This window comes from Astatotilapia calliptera, chromosome 12 (assembly GCF_900246225.1).
Source record: "Astatotilapia calliptera chromosome 12, fAstCal1.2, whole genome shotgun sequence".
In the NCBI taxonomy this organism is placed as follows: Eukaryota; Metazoa; Chordata; class Actinopteri; order Cichliformes; family Cichlidae; genus Astatotilapia; species Astatotilapia calliptera.
The window spans coordinates 9,980,909-10,003,035 of record NC_039313.1 but is presented as its reverse complement, the minus strand read 5'-3'; the positions used below and the strand labels follow the sequence as shown (position 1 = coordinate 10,003,035).

General features: G+C 38.1%; 1 protein-coding gene across 4 annotated transcripts in view; it reads right to left on the bottom strand.

Moving 5' to 3' along the window:
- The window catches only part of LOC113033855 (ADP-ribosylation factor-like protein 15), a 103,288-nt gene that overhangs the window by 25,415 nt on the left and 55,746 nt on the right, over positions 1 to 22,127 (bottom strand). For all 4 annotated transcript variants that reach the window (XM_026188008.1, XM_026188009.1, XM_026188011.1 and 1 more), the window contains one exon: positions 20,369 to 20,577. In XM_026188008.1, the coding sequence (XP_026043793.1) occupies positions 20,369 to 20,577 (209 nt within the window). The remainder of the gene's footprint in view (positions 1 to 20,368; positions 20,578 to 22,127) is intronic.

Sequence of the window (22,127 nt, the reverse complement as noted above, 5' to 3'; positions counted from 1 at the left end):
CGCAATGCTTTTCCTTGAGAAGTAAAATACTGGAAACTATTTCGATTTGAATACTTTTTTTGTTTAAAGAAATATTCTGAACAGTTGTGAAACTATGCCTAAAGTTTTGTTTTTGGTTGTTGACAACCGCATGCAAGTCATATTTAATCCCATAACTGTGTAGGGTCTGTGGATACCGACTAATGAAAAACTAAAACACGTGTAACAAGACCACAACAATATTGTTCCTATCCATAGAAATATTTATAATTATTTCTAATCAGATGTACATGATGCAACCAGCCTGCTCGCTAACTGGAAATGATGTGAGGACTGTGTAATGGCGTACAGATTGGGTTAAGTACAAAGCAGCCAGTATGGTTCAGTAACCCTTTTAGCATGATAGGTTATCTTGTGTGAAGAATGTTTGAGATAATGCTGCAGCTTTAATCATACCCAGGCAGGCTTGTGCTGCTCACAACACCTGGCTTCCAAATCCTGTCCGTCACATCTCCATTTTTGGTAGACATTTTTTAGAGGCATTAACGGTGCCTCGGTGTACGTCTGCAGACAGGGTGGCTATGGCTGTTTACCAGCTTTGGCTACAGCACTGAAACAAAAGAATGCTGCTTTTGACAAAAGACAAGATTTTATTACAATTCATCTTAGAGTCATTTGTTTTTAGGTTTAGGAATTTACAAACAGATGGGTTTTTTGCAAAGTCCAGACATGACTGACTACCTTTTTCTATGCTCTTATTTTCTGAAGAAGAAGAGTAAAATCAACATATTATTAGCTTTTAGGAACACTTTAAACATTTCATTCTTCAAACACTGCTCAAAGGAAATATTAGCTACTTTACTGGCCTGTTCTTTTTGACAGCACCGATAATGTAAAAGCAGTAAACATGTAATCTGAACCCCAGTGTGTCTGGTCTGAATTGTACCTCAGAGTTCAGATCGTATTTTAAACATATATACGTAGACAAGACTGAGATTACAAAGACTACGAAGAAGACTAGCTTGTTAAAATTCCATGCATCTGCTTAAAGACCCCAGACCTTTTTAATTGTTCATCCATTTGCCTACTATTAGTACCCAATACTTACACATTATGAAGCTTACTTGTGTTCATTTGTATAATCACTGGTAGAATCTTAGTGCAATAACATGAACGGTAGTCCAATGGTATGGGGAAAAAAATACATGGCTCATTTTAAGTTTAACAGCTTCAAAAGAAACAAATGATTAAAAAAAGAAAATCAGAAATTATACTTTAGGAGGTGATATTTAACAGACAGGTTCTAGGTGACTCTGAAGAGGTCGTGTAGCTCTAATACAAAACATTTTGACAGATGTGCACAGAACTTTATCAATCCCCAAAATGTACAGGTGTGCAAAGCTTAACCCTCATGCACAAAAGCCTGTTTCCACATCCAGCATCACAAATCTGTTCTCTCTTTGACAGGTATGGCCATATACTGTTTACATGAAAGATGATGCTTGCTGATGCAGATGAGCACCTCCCAAGCAGTTACCTCACTCCCCACCTCCCTTTTGGCAGAGCATACCAATTTCCACCTGGATGGTCTTCAACTATGTGCCAAGAGGATATCACGGCAGCTCCATATCCTCTGTGTGACAGTGTAATTCCCTCTGCCCTGCAGCCATGTCTGCTAAACTCAGACAGTTTACATGTTCATGTAGCTACATTGCACTGTGGAAGAATGAATTGCCAAGTATTCTGTGCATTCATTTGATTTCTGGCACACACGGTTTAACCCCTCCAACATGAGCTGTCAGAAGCGCAGTCAAAAGGTAAGCGTGTTCAATCTTTCTATCGGCTCAGAATACAAATAACTCAAACACTACTGAGTTATTAATGCACATTCTCCTTTGTTATATTTTATTATATAATTGTATTCTGTAATTGAAATGTATTAAAATATCTCAATTTTATGCAAAGCAGCAGAGAAATGAATATAATACATGACTGAGTGGCTCTGCGGTACAGAGATGTATCAAATTCCACAATAATTAGGTATTATACCATTTCACACTCCATTACAGTACAAAGGAAACCAGTTATATACATTTCAAATCACCTAAAGTCAACATTTAATTAAAACTTCCAAAACATGCCAAAAGCTTCAGATAGTTGACAGCTGGGGTTTCTTTTAAGTGGTGTTGAAATATAGCATGATTTCATTTGAATACAGCAAAGTATAAAAACTGCACAATTCATTTTAAAGACTGCAAAAACTCTGGCTTAGTTTCAGTAACTTACAGTAACTAAAAGTATAATCCTACCTGCACTGCACAAGTTAAAATGAAGTGTAGTTACAGCTGAATAAATGCACTGGAGAAAACATTCCAGAGGTACTCTTAAACAGAAGAAGTCAGATATTAAATGGGGTCTATTACAGTTTTCATTGTTTTCTTTCATACTGATACAGTTATACTCATAGATGCTTATATTTAACAAGTTGTAAGGTCAGTATATCAGCAAGAATTTGCTGTGACTCAGAACCTCAGAAAAATATTTTTCCCCCCCACTTGCGTTTCTGTATGATGTCAAATACAGTTGATATCCCTAATATGGCAAGCAGAGGAGGCGGTTCCCACACATACAAGCTTCTGGTGGTAGAACCTAGGCAAAGCCACTTAGAAGAATGTTGCCTTAAAGGGAAGATGAGCTTAAATGGAAGGTAGCTAATAGCTAACTTTGCTACAAAAAGAATGAGTGTCAAGTATATTATCACCAGAATTATCACCTTGCACTTGTATTCCTCCACCAGCACGTCTACATGCATGCAGGGTACATTCATGTCTGTCATACAGTAGTTTAACTGTTAGGCACCAGAGTATCCATCTCCTTTGAGTGTTTGAACAATGGCCAAAAATACATTCTTGTAGAAAATTATGAAGTCACAGTAAGGTTCACCTATGACCTTTTTGGATATGAAATGTCATCACTTCATTACTTTATCTTACTAGACAGTTGCGTAAAATGTTGTCATAATTACTAAATGAATTTTTGAGTTATGGCCAAAAGCGTGTTTTGTGATGTCACACTGTTCTTGACATTTGTCCAATGAATTCAGGTTTGGAGCTGATGTAATGAAATACCCTTCAGATGTACCTGAGGTATTGCATTCACAAGAATGGGACCGACATGACGTCGCAGTGACCCTCACCTCTGAACAAAAAAAAAAAAAAAAAAAAAAAAAATTGAATCAGTTCTTCCTCAAGGGTTCAAAAGATGCCATGTTCACGACAACAGGACAGGCAAAAATAAAACCCAAAAATATCACGCTTCCAACTACAGCTGTTCTTTTTGTGGAGGCATAAAAGTCTCACCTGATGTCAAGCATGACTAAACAGGCTCTGAATCATAATGTCACTGACCTTTAAATTTACGGCCGCTTTCAGATGCATTATATTCTTAAATGATTCATAGTGAGCAGCAAATGTAGCCTGACCTTTTAAGTAGTACTGTAAACATATCCTGTATTTTGGAAGGACTGGATAGTCCCAGTGTAACTACAAACAGACATTGCTGATCACATATAACTTGTATACTTCTAATGAATTGAGATGATTCGGGCCTCTGATTAGGCTTCCCTTAGCTGTTTTCTGGCCCAACTGGGAGGAGACACTGTGATAGTCTCAGAACCTGTTAGAAAGTTTATCTAAGATGGTCTGGGAATGCTTCGCGATCTCCAGGAGGAACTGTAAAGTGTTGTTGGGGAGGAGGCTGTCTGGAATACCCTGCTTTCTTACCCTGCAGTCTACATCAATAACGAAGCTAAAATGCTAGTACTTATCTGAATTTCAATTTAAGCTTAAAAAACTAATCTATTTGACAAATTTGAATCTAAAACATTTTTTCAAACCTAACTTTCCAATCATGTCAATGTTTCATAACGGCCAACTGGGTGCCTTCTCTCAGACGTGTTTTGGGCTTAAAGACAGATAATGCACCCACAGAATGTGAGAATCCATGACAGGTTCCCAGACAGTATAAAAATTGGCTAAAGGGTTTTTGTAAATAGGATGTAACACTGATTTGAAATAGCTTGAGACAGTAACAAACAGACAAGGGCAAACAGAGGCATATGTTAATCAGCTTTTTTATAACTGATTTTCTATCGTAGACAGCACCCAATATCCCCCCACCCTCTACTACTTCAAGCTAAGGCTATCAGACACTAAAGCTGCAAAAGTAAAATGACCTGGTGACTGTTAAAGCCCTTGAGAGAGTTTCTGTCTGGTTTCTGGGCTCATCCATCAATCCTTAGACTAGCTTTTATTTTTTTATATATATATATATATATATATATATATATATATATATATATATATATATATATATATATATATATATATATATATATATATACATACACACACATACTGTTCCACAGAGCAAAAGAAAGAACTGACTTCTGCTGCACTAAGCTCAAAGAATGACATAATTTGATTTAGCAAAAAAAGCTTTCTGGTAAGTGCTGATTGTTGATTTTAGGTATTTGAGTAAATGCTACCAAAAATCGTGCCATGAATAAACAGTAGCTGGTGAAAGTACAACCAAATAAACCTGAAAAAGGGTCCACTGCAGCTTTTATGTGTTTAATCGATACATATTTATGTGTTAACATGTTTTTATTATCTTTACCCTGATGTCTGAGAACACCCGTTGCGTGGGTACTTCAATTCATGTCCGTGTCCACTTCTATCTCCACATACACACAAGCTAACAACATCATTGTGGGTCCTGCCCTTGTGGCCTTCAGGTCAGTGGACGTGCCGATTACCCGCAAGACCTTGACAGAAGACAAATCTTAGCGCTTTGATCAGTGTCGGTGGGTCACCCCTCAAAGCCTTGTTGCAGGATTGGCGCTCGCCAATTAGCACAATTAGCTTCTGGCAAGCTGCCAAGGGTGTCACATGGGACCAGCTTTGCACTGATGATACCTGACAAGCCCACAGAGCTGTCATGGTTGCTGGAAGGACAGGAAAACACAGACAAAACAGATTGTGCCATGTACCTGCATAGGTCAGTGACAGAACAAGCACTTTTGGGGTGAAAGATTAGTTCAACGTGTAGCAGAGAAATAAAACAACTTTATAGCACATGATCTAGGTTCAGTTTAAAAAAAGCACTGCTTTTAGTACATTCACCATATTGCTGCACAGCAAGGTACAAAAACAGTCCTGAGGAGGCATTGGTTGTGCAATGGACTTGTTAAGTTTTACTCTCGGTTTTTATAAAAGTGGACAGTCATATATCCTTAGCTGTCATTTGCCTTTTAAGACAGGCAGAGATTTTGTTTGTGAGGCCTAGTTCTCTTAATGTTTTATCCAGAATGCTCAGCTGAGGGACTTCCATATCTCAAGTCCTCTGTGGAGATGAAAAACATTTGCAAATAAAGTGGCTTTATGGGGGGAATTCCAACCCATGCAAGGCTTTGCTGCTTTTACACACACAAATGGGTACATGGGTACAGTATAGAAAGACATCTGGAGGTGGTTGTGCCATAAAGGAATGTAGATATCAAAACATAAAGGCTTGGAAAGTGCAGCGAATCATATCAACGCGACTAAAACTTCAACAGGAGTATAGCTGCTGTGGGAAAAAAAAAGAAAAAAAAAAGAGAAAGATCAGCTGCCTCAGTCACTTTGTGGTCATAAACTCACACGCCAGTTAGATATACTAAATGAAAATGTAAAAAGTTAAATTAAAAAAAGATCAATTGGATAATAATCACAAACCAGACAGCTGCCAAGAAAGGCCAAGAAGGCAGGTGCCCTACAAATCTAAAAGAAATCCTACTTCTCTTTTGTCACCTAAGCAAAAAGTTAATGTTTCTGTTAAAATTAGATACATAAATAGAAAAGGGTTCCAGCATACCTACAACTTTGTGCTATATAAAAACCACAAGCAAGAACTGTGGGATGGTTACAATTGGTGTGCTGATTTTAAAAAAAAAAAAAGAAGGAAGAAGAAGGAGGAGGGGAAAAAAGCCCCAGACGATGGGCAGAGAGATAAGGAGAAGGAGAGGTCTGGGGCACTGACGTTCTGCCACAGAACCAGTCTCATTTGCAGCTTTGTGTTTCCTTAGTCCTCTCGCTTTTCCTCAGCCCAGTCAGTGTAAACTCAGTGCTTGGCTACACTGAATATCTTAGGTAACACTGCTTGAGATCAGTATCTCCTTTCAAAACAAGAAGCCAGGAAGTGTTTCGTCTGTCTTTATCACAATTCACCCAGGACTGTGGTTTTCCTCTTCACATCAATTCCACTCTTTATGGTTTCCTTCTTTGTGTGAGTTAGGTTTAAACCTTTCCAGCTGAGGACAGTAAAGGAGAGTGAGACCACAGCGTCTGCGTGTGTGGGTATCTACTTGCGGTTTATTCAGAGTGCAGCTGCATTCCAGTGGCTGAGCAGTGAATTGACCACATAACACCATGGTGCGTGCGTGTGTTTGTGTGGGAAACACAATGAGGAAGGAGATTACAGTGAAAAGGACTGTTGATGTAAAACTGTTTGATTTCCACCGGTGCACGCTTGCATGCATAAATGAGTACATCCGCACAGCTGCCCAAGGATGGGCGTGTTACAACACACCTTGTCTGACAACACTCAGACGCATCTGGAGGTCTTGAAGAAGAGACAACTTAAAAGAAGGACTTAATTATCTGGCCTGAATACCAAAGACACTCTAATGAAAACATTCCCATCTCTTCTTCTCCTGCTCTTCCTGTCATGTTGCTCGTTCTCCATAAAAGTAGATGTTTGCTATCCACATTAAAGCCTCTAAGTAAAGAGCGGCCCAAAACACCTTATCATCAGCTGCTAATTGCACTGGGAAGGAGGCTTTACGAAGAAAGGAAAAACAGTGACCTCAATAAACTGTATTGCAAAACTGTGATTTATGTCAGCGAAACAATAATCAAAGAGAGGAAGCTGAAACTTCAACCTTTTCTCATTATGTCATTATGTCCAAAACTGGTTTCAAAACAACTTTGTGGGATTTATGCACTGTAATCAAATCAAATGGACCACCTGAAATAGTTGCTTCACACCTTGGGTGTTTTTGCAAAAATTATTTGGCCTGAGACACTGTTAATTCATGTCTTCCCTTCTAGTTCAGAGGGCTTTACATGAACTAATAAATATATCAGTTCACAAGAAGTCATCTAACTTTTCTACAAAGGGCTGATGATGATGTTAAGCTAAGCAAACTGTGTTGGAAATAGACAAACCCTGCTCTTAACGGCTGTTTTAGTAAAACGCACTGTACTACAGCAACAGTCGCGTGCTATCCCCCAATAACTAACATTAGCTTAATATAAAGGCAAAAGGTTTAGATTAATGGCATTCAGTGTATCCATATTTGAATATTTAGTTACAAAGATACAAAAGGCATATCCCATTTCTCCCATTACCGTTTTACTAGTAAAATTGGTTTACTTTGCATTAAAGCTTATTTAAGCTGACAAAGATGCTGAAACAGCACCACTGTACTGTTGTTTACTGCATGGCAAATAAAAAGGCAAAATGTCTTTTTATTTTCAGTGCCTAGAACAAACTGAGGCCAAATTGTTTTTTAAAAAATAAAGCACCATATCCACTACTTTCACAGAATTAGTGCATTCTAGTGTGGTTATAAGCCAGATATAACTGTCTAAATACATCTGTCTTTTTAAGAAGCACACAATATCTGATCATTATTCCTCCCACAGTGTCTGTAAACATATTCATGAGTTCATCTATTCTCTTAAAGTAAATGTACCAAACGCACTTGTGATTTTCTGCATCTGTGATTTAAAAAAGCTTAACAATAAATCAATCAATGAATTTTTCACAAACCGTTACAAGTTATTGTGTAAAAATAGTAACATGTATGCACGTCAGCGCCTGAATGTGTTGTTTTTCATCCTGATCAGTCAGTCAAAAGCAGTTTAAACTGTGGTCTGTTAATGTTGTGTCATCGTGCTTTATGACTTCATTAAATCCAATAAAAAGAATGAGCAATCCCACAGCTATCATCTAGGAATACTCCTGCCTCATTTTCCTCCTGTTTCTACATGTTTTATCAATAGTCACACCTGATTTATTTGCAGACTAAAGAGATAAATTATTAATAATAAAACTGATAACCATGATTTCTTTGTGACATCCGTGAGCCATCAGAGAGCATAAATATAACCTGGCCAACAAAAACTTCTGTATATTTAAATTGAATTTGCATACATTTTACATGGCTTTTATCTGGATATTAAATACATGAAATTAGTGTAAAAGCATTAACCAACTTTGAAAAAAACCTCTCTTTCTCTTAAATCAAAGAATTGTTGACAAATCGGATAAAAGACAGTCAGAAAACTATAATAATGCATATGGCTATACAACCCCCCCCTGCATTTAGAGCCTTTAGATCATTTTTAGAATTATAATGGATAATTATTACTAAATTGTTTTATAAAACAATATCTCTTATACCCAAGCAAATACCTGACAATAGGGAAAATAAGAACCATCGTGGACGTTTTTAACCAAGATACCACATATATATGAAGGAGTGCAGCTCTGAAGACCGAGATAACATTGTTCTATTACTGTCAATGAAAGTGGTGGCTTGAAAACTTGGGGCATAAAAAAAACTAAAAGTAATTTTGGGGCACATAATTATAATTAAAAGTGTGACCTTTATAAAAATCTGGATATGACTGACTATGCTGGTAAAACCTTTTCCACTCAAGGGAAAACGCACCACCCCCTATTCTCCCTACAGCATCTCCACTCTCTTGATAGTTCCCAGTCAAGATCCACCCCTGAAACCCTTCCTCAAAAAAATCCTTCAGGAGGTCAACAGAGAGATTAAGACCCTTCGAATGGGGTCATGGAGATCAATGATCAAACAGAGAGCCAGGGACAGGCCCCATACCCCCCACTCCACCCACTTTATTTCAGAAAGCCTGATAATAAAGACAAAAAGGCTGGCTAACAATTACTTCCCTACACCATGACCCAGCCACCCTCTTAATCTCAGGAGGTGGCCTCACCTATAGTTGTCACTGAACTTTCCACCAATCAGTGATTAGAACATTTCTATTTTGTGTGAGTCTCAAATATGAGCTAAAAAATTCAAATGAGGGCCAAAAAAAAAAAAAGAAGAAGAAGAAGAAAAAAAGATTTAGCAATTCAAACTGTGTTTGAGACGCTAACATTTTAAATAAACTAATGCAATACAGCAAAATGCAATTCTGGGCTTTTTAAAAGTGAACTTTCCACAAACCTCTTTACATGGGAAGAAAAAAAATGTTAGTTGTGGAGTTTCTATCATTGTGTGAGCCACATTCCTGGGGACCACAGGAGAACAGAAACTGGCTGCGAAGAACCCCACTCAGCTGTGGGGTTGCTGAAGATGTTCCCTACAGAAAACTTGCCTCCCACTCAGTTACAGCTTTTCACATGCTGGAGTAAGTTCAACATTTTTCTAGCATACTTGGATTGTAAAAGAAAGGACGCCACACAGTTTTGTAAGGACTTGCAAATACATTTTTGGTATAACCACGTATGAATAGACAAGAAATTAAAAGTAAAGTAAGTGAGCATCAAATAAGAGAGGGGCCAGAGGTCTTAAACTTCCTGTCCCTAGTGCTTTTGCAGTGACACTGTCAAGATTTAGACGCTCTAGATCTCAGAAAAGAGGACAGAAATTAGCCTTAGTTTCTAAAATTTTAAGAAGCTTCACATCATAAAGTCAGATTTACACTGTGAGCGATGAACTGGTAGAGATTCAATTTGATTTTCAGTTTTAAGTTCTTTAATAGCTGGAATCCCTCAACAGACTTGAAAATAAATAAATAAAGGTGAAAATCTGTGCAATGCATATGCAAAGTCTCACTTGACCACTCATCAGATGGCATTTCACGATGTGTAATTTTTATTTATTTATTTATAAATGAGCGTGTCTCTCATTTATACATATGCAGTATGTGTTACAACGTAGTATATGAATGCAAAAAACAAAAACAAGTCCAAAATGCCAAATGTAAAAGTGGGATTTCCCCTTTTTCCCCCATTAGCTTAAGCTAAAACAGTAACCACTCTAAAATTTTGTGACTCAGATAAAGAATTCACAGAGTCACAAGCCAAGATATTTTAAAAAAAAGTGAACTTTTTTGGATACATTTAAGTATGGACAAGGAAAATTTGTGGGGGAGCATACTGGTTAACAGTAGATGCAAAAAAAAAAAAAAAAAAAAGTTCATTCAGTTAAACGTACTCCTGCTAGGATCAGCTGAAGGCAGAAACCACAGCCCATATAATGCATTGTCTGCGTCTGTGTGCCCACTGGTGTCTCTGTGTATGTTTGCATCTGCCAGCCAGTTTTAGTCAAAACATGGCCAATTGATGATCAATGATTGTTTGCATGTTTGGTGAGGAATCTGTCAATATCTGTGTCCTCTTTCGTGTCTTAATCCTCTAGATCAGGGGTCGGCAACTTGCAGCTCCGGAGCCGCATGCGGCTCTTTAGTCCTTTTAGTGCGGCTCCGCGTGGTTTGGGAAAATAAATTAGAAGTATTTAGCTGAAGTGTATTTTATTTATGTTAGTTATTTTTTTTTAACTCGTAGTTCTAAATTGGAAGATTATTGTGATATTGAAATATAAAAATAAAATTATATTTTATTATTTTTTCATCGCTCAAAATGAGCGTCACACTTGCGGAAGCCGGTATACCCGCCGAAAGATGAAAGTACAGCCCCGATTTGCAGACGCTGTGCGCAGAGATTCAGGAGCAGAAGTCCCATTGTAAACATATCAAGGCAGACCCGACCATATTTCCATGAACACGCTTTTCAGCATCTCTTTATTGACCACTTTTCACACACGGTTGCTGTACGCATCCAGCCGGCTGCAGCTTTTCAGCTCACAGCCCGACACATACCTACAACAGCATAGATAGCACAGACGTTAAGGCGGCGAGGCATGATTGCGGGTGCCGCTCAGGTGCGTCCGCCTCCCCTGCAGCGGTGCTGCAGACCGCACCTGACCACACACATTAACCTGGTAAAATACATATCTAAGCAGTGTGTTTCATCTTTTAGCAGCATAGTGCATTTTTTCCAATTATTTTTTAAAAGTCAGGTCAAGGCTCCAAAATCCCAAAGGCGATATAAGGGTTTAGTTCAGCTGGATTTCTTTCCTTTTGTTATATTTCTTTAATAGTTCAAAATGTGTTAATTACATAAATAAAATGTAATTTTCTCTGTAGCATTTCATGGATTTCATAAGCAACACACCTTAGTTGTTCACACAAAGCATAAAGGTAAAAAACAATATATACAGTGTTATCTTCGTTTTAGATGTCAAAAAGTATTTGCAGCTCCCAGTGTTTTCTTTTGTGTGGAAACCGGGTCCAAATGGCTCTTTGGGTCTTAAAGGTTGCTGACCCCTGTTCTAGAAGGAAAGGCAGACTGAGAAATCATTTTTAAGAAACAATTTAATAATTAACAGACCAACAAAAATTGTTTTTCCTCTTTAAAATGCCCTCCACTTGTCCAGTTATGATGCTTGTCAGTGCAGTGCAACTCTGCAAAGGCAACATGAGATTTCACATGGTACACTGAAAACAGATGTGCTGCAATTCATACCAGACTACAAAATGCTCAAAATGAAGAAAAGCATAATGGACTCCTCAGGTCTGGATTCACTTGAGCTTGAGTGTGTGAGTATAAGTGAGGGAGTGAGTAAATGAGGGAATGAGAGTGTGAAAAAGAGAAAGAACAAGAATGGGGAAGAAAATAAAAGACAGTACAGTGTGTGCGTACGTGTGCATATGCGGGCATGTGCATGGGGTGGGGTGGGCTTTTCAATCATCCAGGGAAGCTGACCCCAATGTTTCAACGCCTCTGTCTTCAATCCTGCAGGGGAGCCTTTCTAATGGCTCCCAAAGTCAGATATTGCAGCCTGTTCCTTCTTCCTCTGTTTACCGTATTTTTTGTGTTAGTTCCCACACCAGGCATCATGACTCAGTCCAGACCTCCACTGGTTTTCCCACTCTTCATATGCTGTATCATCAGTTTTATTTCTACTTCTGTCTTTTCCTCAGACTACAACTAAAAAAACACCAACATCCACGACACTGATAGCATTTTCTAAAACAACAGCACCTCATGGATGCATTCCATTAAGGCCTGCCATCCAAACAGACCTGCTTTGTTGAGGTGTTATATCAACAGGGTGACCTCCCCTCAACACCTCCCTAGCTTCCTTGGGCCCCCCAATGGCAGGAGATTGATGTCAACAAGGAATTTTATCCCATGTTTCCTTCTACCTCCTCCAGACCCAACCTGCTCCCAAAAACACTTGCTCCAGCACAGAGGGCTTCAGTCAGGCCTTAACAGGCTGGCTAAGCTATATTACCCCATTGCCACCTACTCTCACCCCTTGCTCTTACAGTGTCAGAAACACCCTAAGTCACTGATGTGACACCATAAACAAAGAGTGCCCCAGAAAACAGCACTAACAAATGCAAGCATGTGTGTGTTAAGGAAATGATCCTTGTTCTGTCAACAGTGTGGTTGCTGTGAGAAAAAGGTCAACAAGGAGACGTAATTTGTGTATAGTGTCATCGCCAGAAAAGCTGCCAATAGAATTCAGACCAACTAAATTTGGGACTGTTTCATGGGTGGTGCTTGTCAAACATTCACAAGAAGCAAGAACCTGCAATGCAGCTGCTGTCTTTGAAGGTTTGTAGAGTTCAAATGAAAACCTGCTGGAGGAGTAAGGGGTCTGCAACAGCACATTTACAAGTTCCAGTAAAAATTTGCAGCATTACTTAATTATATTCATCTGTGGCTATAATCTAATATTGCAATCTAGATCACAGCCCTGCAATGACAGAATCATGATACTGCTTTTTCAGCAGGCTTCCAGAAAAGCTGTAAAATTATGAAATATTCACTCAGAGGCCAATTTGATTAGATGTTAATGACTGCCAATTAAACAGGTGTACCTAACAAACACTGACATGGCAGCAGCTCAATGTCTTTAAGCAGGAGGATGACTTTCTAACATTGAACCAGGCCATCAGAATGCAGAAGAAAAGTGATATAAGTGACTTTTAATATGGTGTGGTTGTTGGTGTCAGACAGACTGGTCTGAGTATTTCAGAAACTGCTGATCTACTGGGATTTTGACGCAACTGCTAGCATTTACGGAGAAAAAATAATCAGTGAGCAGAAGTTCTTTAGGAGAAAATGCCTTGCTGATGTCAGATGTCAGAAGGAAATGCTCAGATAGCTTCGAGCTGATAGGGAGAGAAGAAAAATTCCTTGTTGCAACCAAGCTATGTAGAAGAGCATCTCTGAATACACAACAGTTCAAACCTTGAAGCAGATACCTTACCATGTCCATCCCTTTATGACCACAGTCTACTCATCTTTATCACTGCTGTCTCTATATACCACGTCATAACGCTTTGATCATCTAAAAATAATGTCCTGAACATTACTTTGAATTCACTCTGTTCACATGACCTCCACAGTCACCAGTAGTGCTCCTTTTGGCTGTGGTGAAATGAAACGGGATCTGCATCATGATTATGCAGCTGACAACTGTGTAAAGCCATCATCGCAATATGGATGAAAAATCTCCGAGGAATGTTTCCATGATCTTGTCAAAAATTGGTGCCATGAAGACTTAAGGCATTTCTGAAGGCAGACAGAGGTCCAGCAAGCACTTTACTATGGTGTATAGGGCTGCCACGATTAGTCGACTAGTCACGATTACGTCGACTATTAAAATCGTCGACGACTAATTTAATAGTCGACGCGTCGTTTGAAGCTTTGTAAGATCCCAAAAGACGCAGGAATAAGTAGTAGGATTTAAGAGTGTAATAACGGACTGAAACAGAAGATGGCAGCACTGCATGTACAAGGATGCCAGCTGCCGTTAAACCCCGAAGAAGAAGAAGCTGTGTCCCAGAATTCATAGCGCAGCCCAGCTCAGTTTCGAACAATGGCGGCAGCTAGTTAGTTTTAATATTACTCTTATTATTCTTTCTGGGTCACAAAATAAATGTTTAACATATTTTCAGGCGAGAATGTAGCTATGGAAACCTCAAATATCTGCTCAGTTTATCAAGACTATTTTACTGATGCAAATGGTGAAAATCACAACATGAGTAATATTGTCGATGGGTTCAATAAATTCTTCATAAATGTTGGCCCTGAACTAGCAGCAGACATCCCGTGTCATAAAAATGAAAATATCAGTAATATAAAATCAAATCCCTTTTCACTGTTCCTCTCAGCTACAAATGAGCAAGAAGTAATAAATATCACATTGAAATGTAAAAGTAAGTCTTCAATGGATTATCATGACATAAATATGTCTGTAGTTAAACAGGTTATTCTGAATATTGCTAGTCCCTTAACATATATCTGTAATTTATCATTTCAGTCTGGTTGTTTTCCAAAAAAAATGAAAATTGCGAAAGTAATACCACTATATAAAAGTAATGACAAACACAGTTTTACCAATTATAGGCCTATTTCTCTACTGCCTCAATTCTCAAAAATTCTAGAAAAACTTTTTAATTCAAGATTAGAAAAATTCCTTGAAAAAAATCAAATAATAAATGTTGGTCAGTATGGTTTCAGAACGCAAAGAACCACTTCAATGGCGATAATTGAGGCAGTAGAAGAAATTACTGATACACTGGATAAAAATAAATATGCAGTTGGTATTTTTGTTGATCTCAAAAAGGCCTTCGACACAATCAATCACTCAATATTATTGGATAAATTGGAAAGATATGGTATTCGAGGGAAAGCTGGTAACTGGTTAAAAAGTTAGCTAACGGGTCGGGAACAATATGTTAGCATAGGGCATTACCACTCAGAGAAACTTGGTATTACATGTGGTGTTCCCCAAGGGTCAGTGTTGGGACCAAAACTTTTCAATGTATACATAAATGATATTTTTGATGTTTCTCAAGTACTTAAACTCATACTGTTCGCAGATGACACCAACATATTTTTCAGTAGCGATGATTATACTGATCTTGTAATGACCGTAAAAATGGATGGACATAAATAAATTATCATTAAATATAAATAAAACTAAAGCAATGTTTTTTGGTAATTTAAAATATAATGTAGAATTACCAATTATCATTGAAGGTGTACCAATTGATAATGTGAGTGAAAACAAATTTTTGGGAGTCGTAATTGATAACAAAATTTCATGGAAACCCCACGTCAGACACATAAAAACCAAAATTTCCAGAAGCCTCGCAGTTTTGAACAAAGTGAAACCATACCTTGATAAAGATGCACTTCGTACTCTGTACTGTACTCTGGTTCTTCCATATCTTACATATTGTGTGGAAGTGTGGGGAAACACATATAAAAATACAACTAATCCATTAGTCACAGTACAGAAACGAGCACTGCGTATTATTCACAAGGCTGGTTATCTAGATCATACTCACAAACTCTTTCTTCAGGCAAAGTTACTTAAATTCCAGGATCTGGTTAATTACAATACATCCATAATTTTGTATAAAGCTTTTACTAAACTTTTACCGGCAAATTTACAAACTAGATTTGAAATTCGAGAAAAGGTTTATAATGTGAGAGGCTTTGGAGAATTCAAATTACCCAGAACTCGAACAACCCGTAAAGGTTTTTGTGTGTCTGTATGTGGTGTGAAAATCTGGAACAGTCTGAGTTTACAATTGAAACAATGCAAAAATATTCATAGATTTAAATTTCTCTACAAACAGTTGGTCTGGTCACAGTATACTCAATGATGGGTTTTAGTGTGCTCTGTAATGTCTGTTCTCTTACCATTGCTGGTATGGATTCCAAAAAAAAAAAAAAAAAAAAAAAGTGTGCGTATGTATGTACATATATGTACATGTGTGTGTAGATATATATGTATGTATATGTATTTGTTACTTGTAGTTATTACTGCCTGTTACCTGTGGTAATGCAATTTATAATTTATATATTCTGTATTCAGTTATGAAGGCTCTAATTGTTGTTTGCGAGCTGCCGTTTAGATGCTTGTATGTGCCCGGGGCTGTTGATGGGTCTGTATGCAATGATGGGCGTAGCTGCGGGAAGTTTGTTTTTTTTGTTGATGAGTGAGTATAGGGGTGGGATTTAATAAGTTTTCTTCGTCCCACTCCTTTTTCAGGCAATTTTTGTTTTTTGTTTTGTGCATTTTATGTTCAATATAGGTATTTGTTGTGCCTGAAAATGAACAAATAAATGAAAATGAAATGAATGAAGACACCACATACTTTCAAAAGCGCTCCGACGTTTTCGGAGACGTCTGTTACCCACTAGCTCGATAGCGAGCTGGGGGCAAGGCTCACTAGCGCCGTGAGAACACCGGACTCCCGGCAAATCGTTTTCAAACCCACCGCCGTCTTTCGCTACTCAGGTTAAACATGATATATGAGTCACTTAGATAACTTAAAAAATTTATTGTTTGGCGCTTTTTTTTGTATTTTATTTGTTCCTGAGTGAATCGGTTTGGCTGAGATTAAAGTTAAAGTTTTCACACAGCTGAATAAACCTCAAGCAGACAGCTGATTATCAGAAGTGTGAGATGCTCCAGAATTTACTCCGGTTTCCTGTTATAGTTTAGATAGCAAGGAGTTTATTAAACTTCACCGAAACAATCTGCAAACTTCATTAAAATTGAATAAACTATCATTTTGTCTTTATTTTTAGTTAGCACATACCTTAAACACTTAAAGCTGTAAGCTAATGATAGTTATATAAGAGCAGATGCTGCTGGTGCAATAAGCTGTACGTTTTACGTTCAATGGATTTGATTAGTCGACTAATCGCAAAAATAATCGGTGACTAGTCGACTATCAAAATAATCGTTTGTGGCAGCCCTAATGGTGTACTTCATAAAGTGGCTGGTGTGTGTTTTTTTTAATCATCCTAATTATACACATTAATATCTAGACACACTACCCCTTTAAACTGAATATGCGTGGCGTCATGGGCGCCAAAGGCTCACTGACTGGCACGGGGCACAACAGCTGGCCCATGTGACTTCATTGGACATAAGAGGTGAGACAGCCCAATTTTCGGAAAATCTCAGTGTTGGCTATGACAGGAAGTTGTCAGAACACACATGCATCATCTTGCTGTGTACATCTGGGCTGTCCACTGCCTGAGGCACCTGTGACAGACACATACGCATCAGAACTGGACCATGGTTCATCCTTCAGATTCAATACTTATTTTCCTCTTGCATAAAAATGCTGAATAAATAAACACACATAATTTATCTTATGTCTCCAACTAGAACCAATATCATGGGAACCTTGGCAGAAATGGAAACAAACTCCAGGAAGAGACCCCTGTGGACGCTGAACAAATGTTTAGTTAACGTATAGAGAAGTTTTCCTCTCAGCCGTTCTGTTTCCACTTTTCTTTTCCATTACAGTATCAAAGATATTTAGCTCTATATATAACACAGAGACAAAGAAACAAAGGGTTCTTTAACAGTTGGTCTAAAATTTTGTTTTGTCTTATGCAAAGATTATTTATGAGTCACTGAACATTAAGCTCCTTCAGTGACAAGGCATGAGTCAGATATGTGCACACAGGGACGGTAACACTCATAATGACCATAGAAATACAAACACACAAACAGATTACAACGAATACAAATATGGACATGAAATAGCATTTCTTTGGTATCTAAACTGGATTAACCACTGTGAAAAATTCTGTCAAAGTATATTAATAAACCATAAGAATAATTCAATTAAATAATACATGTTATCACTCACAGCAGATTCCAGTGCTTTATGTTAATCACCAATTTGTCATACGTGCTAGACACGATGTATATATACACAAGAGCATAGAAGGTAAAGTAAATAGAAATTAAAATAAAATTGCAGCTGGAGTTTCTTATGATCTGTAATCAATTCAAGTGCATGCATAACTAAGTCAGAAATACTATGACAAACACACATAGAACAGCAACATGGAAAACGTTCAAATTCCCAGTGACGTTCAGCTGATAGTAGACATAGTATCAAAACAACTGCATCAATCCTGAACAACTAGTTTTATGCAAGTCTTTCATGATGAACTAAACAGGGCCTTCCAACGGGGTGCAAAAAAGGCCTTTAGGCAACTTTTATCCAACCCCTCCATCCCCATAAGTCAGTCTCATGTGTCATCAGTGTTTGCACACAGTTCAGCCAAATCAGAAACTGATGACTGACTGATAAGGACACATCATGCCAAGACCGCTCAGAGAATATGGGCAGGCCACAGGCAGATTAATTAATCTGCTATGATTTGAGGGCCAACAAGGGGACCAGTGTTGTCGAGCTCAAAGCGAGCAGTTGCCATTTAAATGATCAATAAGATGAGTGGGTTTCCGTGACTATTGTGGCTCATGCTCAAGTGCATCCAATCCATACTAATTAGTTACATTAAGTTAAAACTGATTCTGGTGGTGTTGGGTTCCAGAGTGCACAAAAAATAAAAAATCTGTACAGAGTCTAAAGCTTTTCATTGGTTGCCTGACATGTGTGCATAGCTTTTTTCTGCGTTCCATTGCAGAACACTAAATGTTTGCTCTGTGTGTTGCTGCAGCTGATTCTTTTATTCATTTCTGCTGCTCAGAGTGCGATCAACACCCGCTAGCTGATCTGTAAAATTGCACTCCTGTTTCATGCACTTTGACTCACAAGTGTGGCTAAAATTGAACCGCTGGCGTTTGGTGTTCGATTCCTGCGTCATAATATCGAGTACTGATTGTATTTGTGACGTTTGTTCATATCCCTTTTAAACATTGTACCTAATTAGAGACAGGTCATCATGTTCTAACATTGTCTATGAACAAAGTGTGATTATATTTGGAAGAGTGAAGCCAGTTGCTCGACAAAATACGAATGCAAGTAATATTTAATAAACCTAGTTAGAGGTCCTTGCAGCACAACACAAAAGTTATTATTGTGGCACCAAAGACTATGGTTTGCTTCTCAAATTAACTGCTCGCACACCTAAATGCAATATTTTTCTGAAGCCCAGCAGTAACATCTTTGCTTTAGTTACAATTACTTTATGTCACAACAGAATCAGTCTCACAGCTTATCCCTTTTTCATTTCCCACAGTGGATTTCACATCCCTGAAGTAGCAACATTGGTGGTCCAGGGTAGGAAATGCAGATGGTGCTCTCTCTAACTATTCATCTTTGTCATCATTTAGAAACATCAAATAGGACCCTAAACATGATGTATGTGTGTATATATTTCTGTGTGTGTTTGTGATTTTGAGAGCGAGTGTCCACGATTTTAAAACGTATGTAGTGAGCACTGGATAAGAAATGCTAGATATAACATCCTACTCTAAGAGACTTCTTAGAGTCTCTTAGAACTGAATTTTTTGACCTTTTTGTCCTTTATACCCAAAACACAAGCAGTCATCAACTTTGTCCCAAGGTGAGGGTGTCACACGGGTTGTTCTGATTGATTACATTAAGATCTTTAGAATCAGAATACTTTATTGATACCTGGGGGAAATTATATAATGCTGCTAATTATGTTATGTTGTGCTAAATTTTGTTATATGAGATAGGTGACACAGAATGCCTTGCTATAGGATCATTTCACAGCAACATACTGTATATACCCAACACCTTCATGCTTGGACTTGGGCATGCTTTGAAATTAAATTAACAGATGGATATTTCTGACTGCTGAACTGAGAGTGTGATGTATATATGCATTTATAGAGATGCAAGTTTATCTTATCTCCTTAACTGCTCTCTCCCCACCCAAGTTATTCAGCAACAAAAATGTGAAAGAGACAAAAAAAAATAAAAATGGAAAAGACACAGGTCTGGTGGAATTTTCTACTACTAAACTAATCTAAAGAGGTCTTTAATAATCTGAGTTTATCCCTTTGCTGGGGACCAGACTGCCTTCGGAAACCCCCCCCCAAAAAACCCAAAGTCCATTGACACACAAAAGCCAGAACTCCACTACTATGAAAAACACAGAAATTTCATCCTTAGGTTTCACAATTTTCAATATCTGGCAATATGTTAACATTCCAAAAGTCATTATGTTGTCCACAGTAAACTGTGTGACAGCCCTAATGGGCCTATTGTATACAACAAGTTATTTCAGTGTAAAAAGAAAAGGGTCATCCATGTGTATGTGTATATTTATATGAGTGTGTGCAATGAATTCTGCAAAATGATGTCTTTACTAACCCAGACGTGTAAGGGGCAGTGTTTACATCTGCAAGACAAACTGAACTTTGAGAGAAACATCAAATGGAAACATTAGCAGCAGCACTGACAACAAACTAACTTACCTGGTTCGGCGTTCTTGCAGCAGGCTTGTCCTGATGATTTGCAAGGATGAGGAAAGGTAGTGTGCAGAGCTGTGGGTGTTGCAGAGCCGAGTGGAGCTCATTACGTGCCGCCTCCAGGTCCTCATCTGATGATGCGCTATCCAGTACGAAGACTACACCCTGTGATCCTTGGTAGTAACGACTCCAATACTTCTTGATGTTGTCAGCTCCTGTGGACGGATGTGATGCTATTAAATTTAGCCACTGTTAGAGCTCTATATTAGAAAGTATGACACTTGTAATTGTTGTGTTTGTAAATTAACTTTAATGAAAAGAAAATATACATAACACTCAAATATATAAATTATGGATTAAGGAATCGGTTTGGTGTAAAACCAAAACAACCAAAGAGATGCTGACAACACGAGTCAGACATGACCGCCACCTTCCTCTGCTTCCATTCTAATTTTCACTCACAGCAAAGGTTGCAGTTGTAAAAACAAATTTGAGAAAAGACATTAATAATTAGTTAATAACAAAATAAACACACACAAAAGCTTTTAATGTAACCTTAGTGTTTCAACCATAGTATCCTATTACAGTATAATGTTCAAATTCATTGACCTCTTTAGAATGACCCATTCCTCCACAGATGTCTCTAAAGGCCTACTGCATGGTTAGGTGCTAGATTTATTACACCTGAGGCAAAGGGATTGAAAACAGACAGAGAGGTGTGGCCCATTACGTTTGTCCATATAGTGCAGAGCATTGTACGGCCCTCAGGTCACATCCGGCTCTTTGACTGTCCCTGAGCGGCCCATGTGAGATCAATAGGAAACTAGGATGCAAACATAGATAAGTATACGTCACCCAGTTTGTCCCATTTCAGCCACCAAACACTTTGATAAAATCCTCATCAGTGAATGGCTTAATAATTTTGCTATGTTTTGGATATCACAATACAGCTTTGTTGCTTTATTTTGGAGGTCAATGCTATTTTTTTTTTTTAATTTACATATATTCGTGTGCAAGTGACTGCAGCTTCACTGTAAATGCATTGGACCAGATGTTTCACAGCTGCAAGTTATACTAGCTCTGAAAGACATCAGCTCACATTGAAGAAAAATTGATGAAGAACGTAGAGTTTTTCCACAAGACCTGGACTTCTAAATATTTATTTACTGAAGTCTGAGTTAAAGCTGGGTGCTTACTTGGTAGAGGGCGGATTGCTGTTATTAAATATTACAGTTTAAAATGTCATTAGGAGACTAAACACAGAAAAAAACAAAAAAACAAAAACAAAACCCAAAACCAAACAAATTATTGATGCAGAACAGGAACTGACATCTGATCCTTTGCTAGCAAAGTTGCAAAAGCAACAAGGAAAAAGCTTGGTTCATCCCTGGATGGGGCTTGGTCCATCAAGACCAGCTTAGTGATTCGGGACAACAACAGGAAGTGATTTGTTCACCTGGATATTCTGGGGCTCAAAATGGGACAAACTGGCAGGTGTTTCAAGCAATGGCTGTCCAAATCTGACAGTGAAAAATGTTCCAACTTTTAAGATGAACCCAGAACTGAAATTCAGATTTTTGCAATGTATTACACCTCAGGAGGTGTTGTGAAAGTCAGTTCTAAAATGAATGTTGTTGACGTAGTATCAGTGCAACTTCATCAGTGCAAGACAATCACAGACAGTTTGTTCCACTTCTGGAGGATCACGAGACTGAACATAGTGACATAGACTACCACACAGCTGACAGAGGGTTCAGCCTGGGTA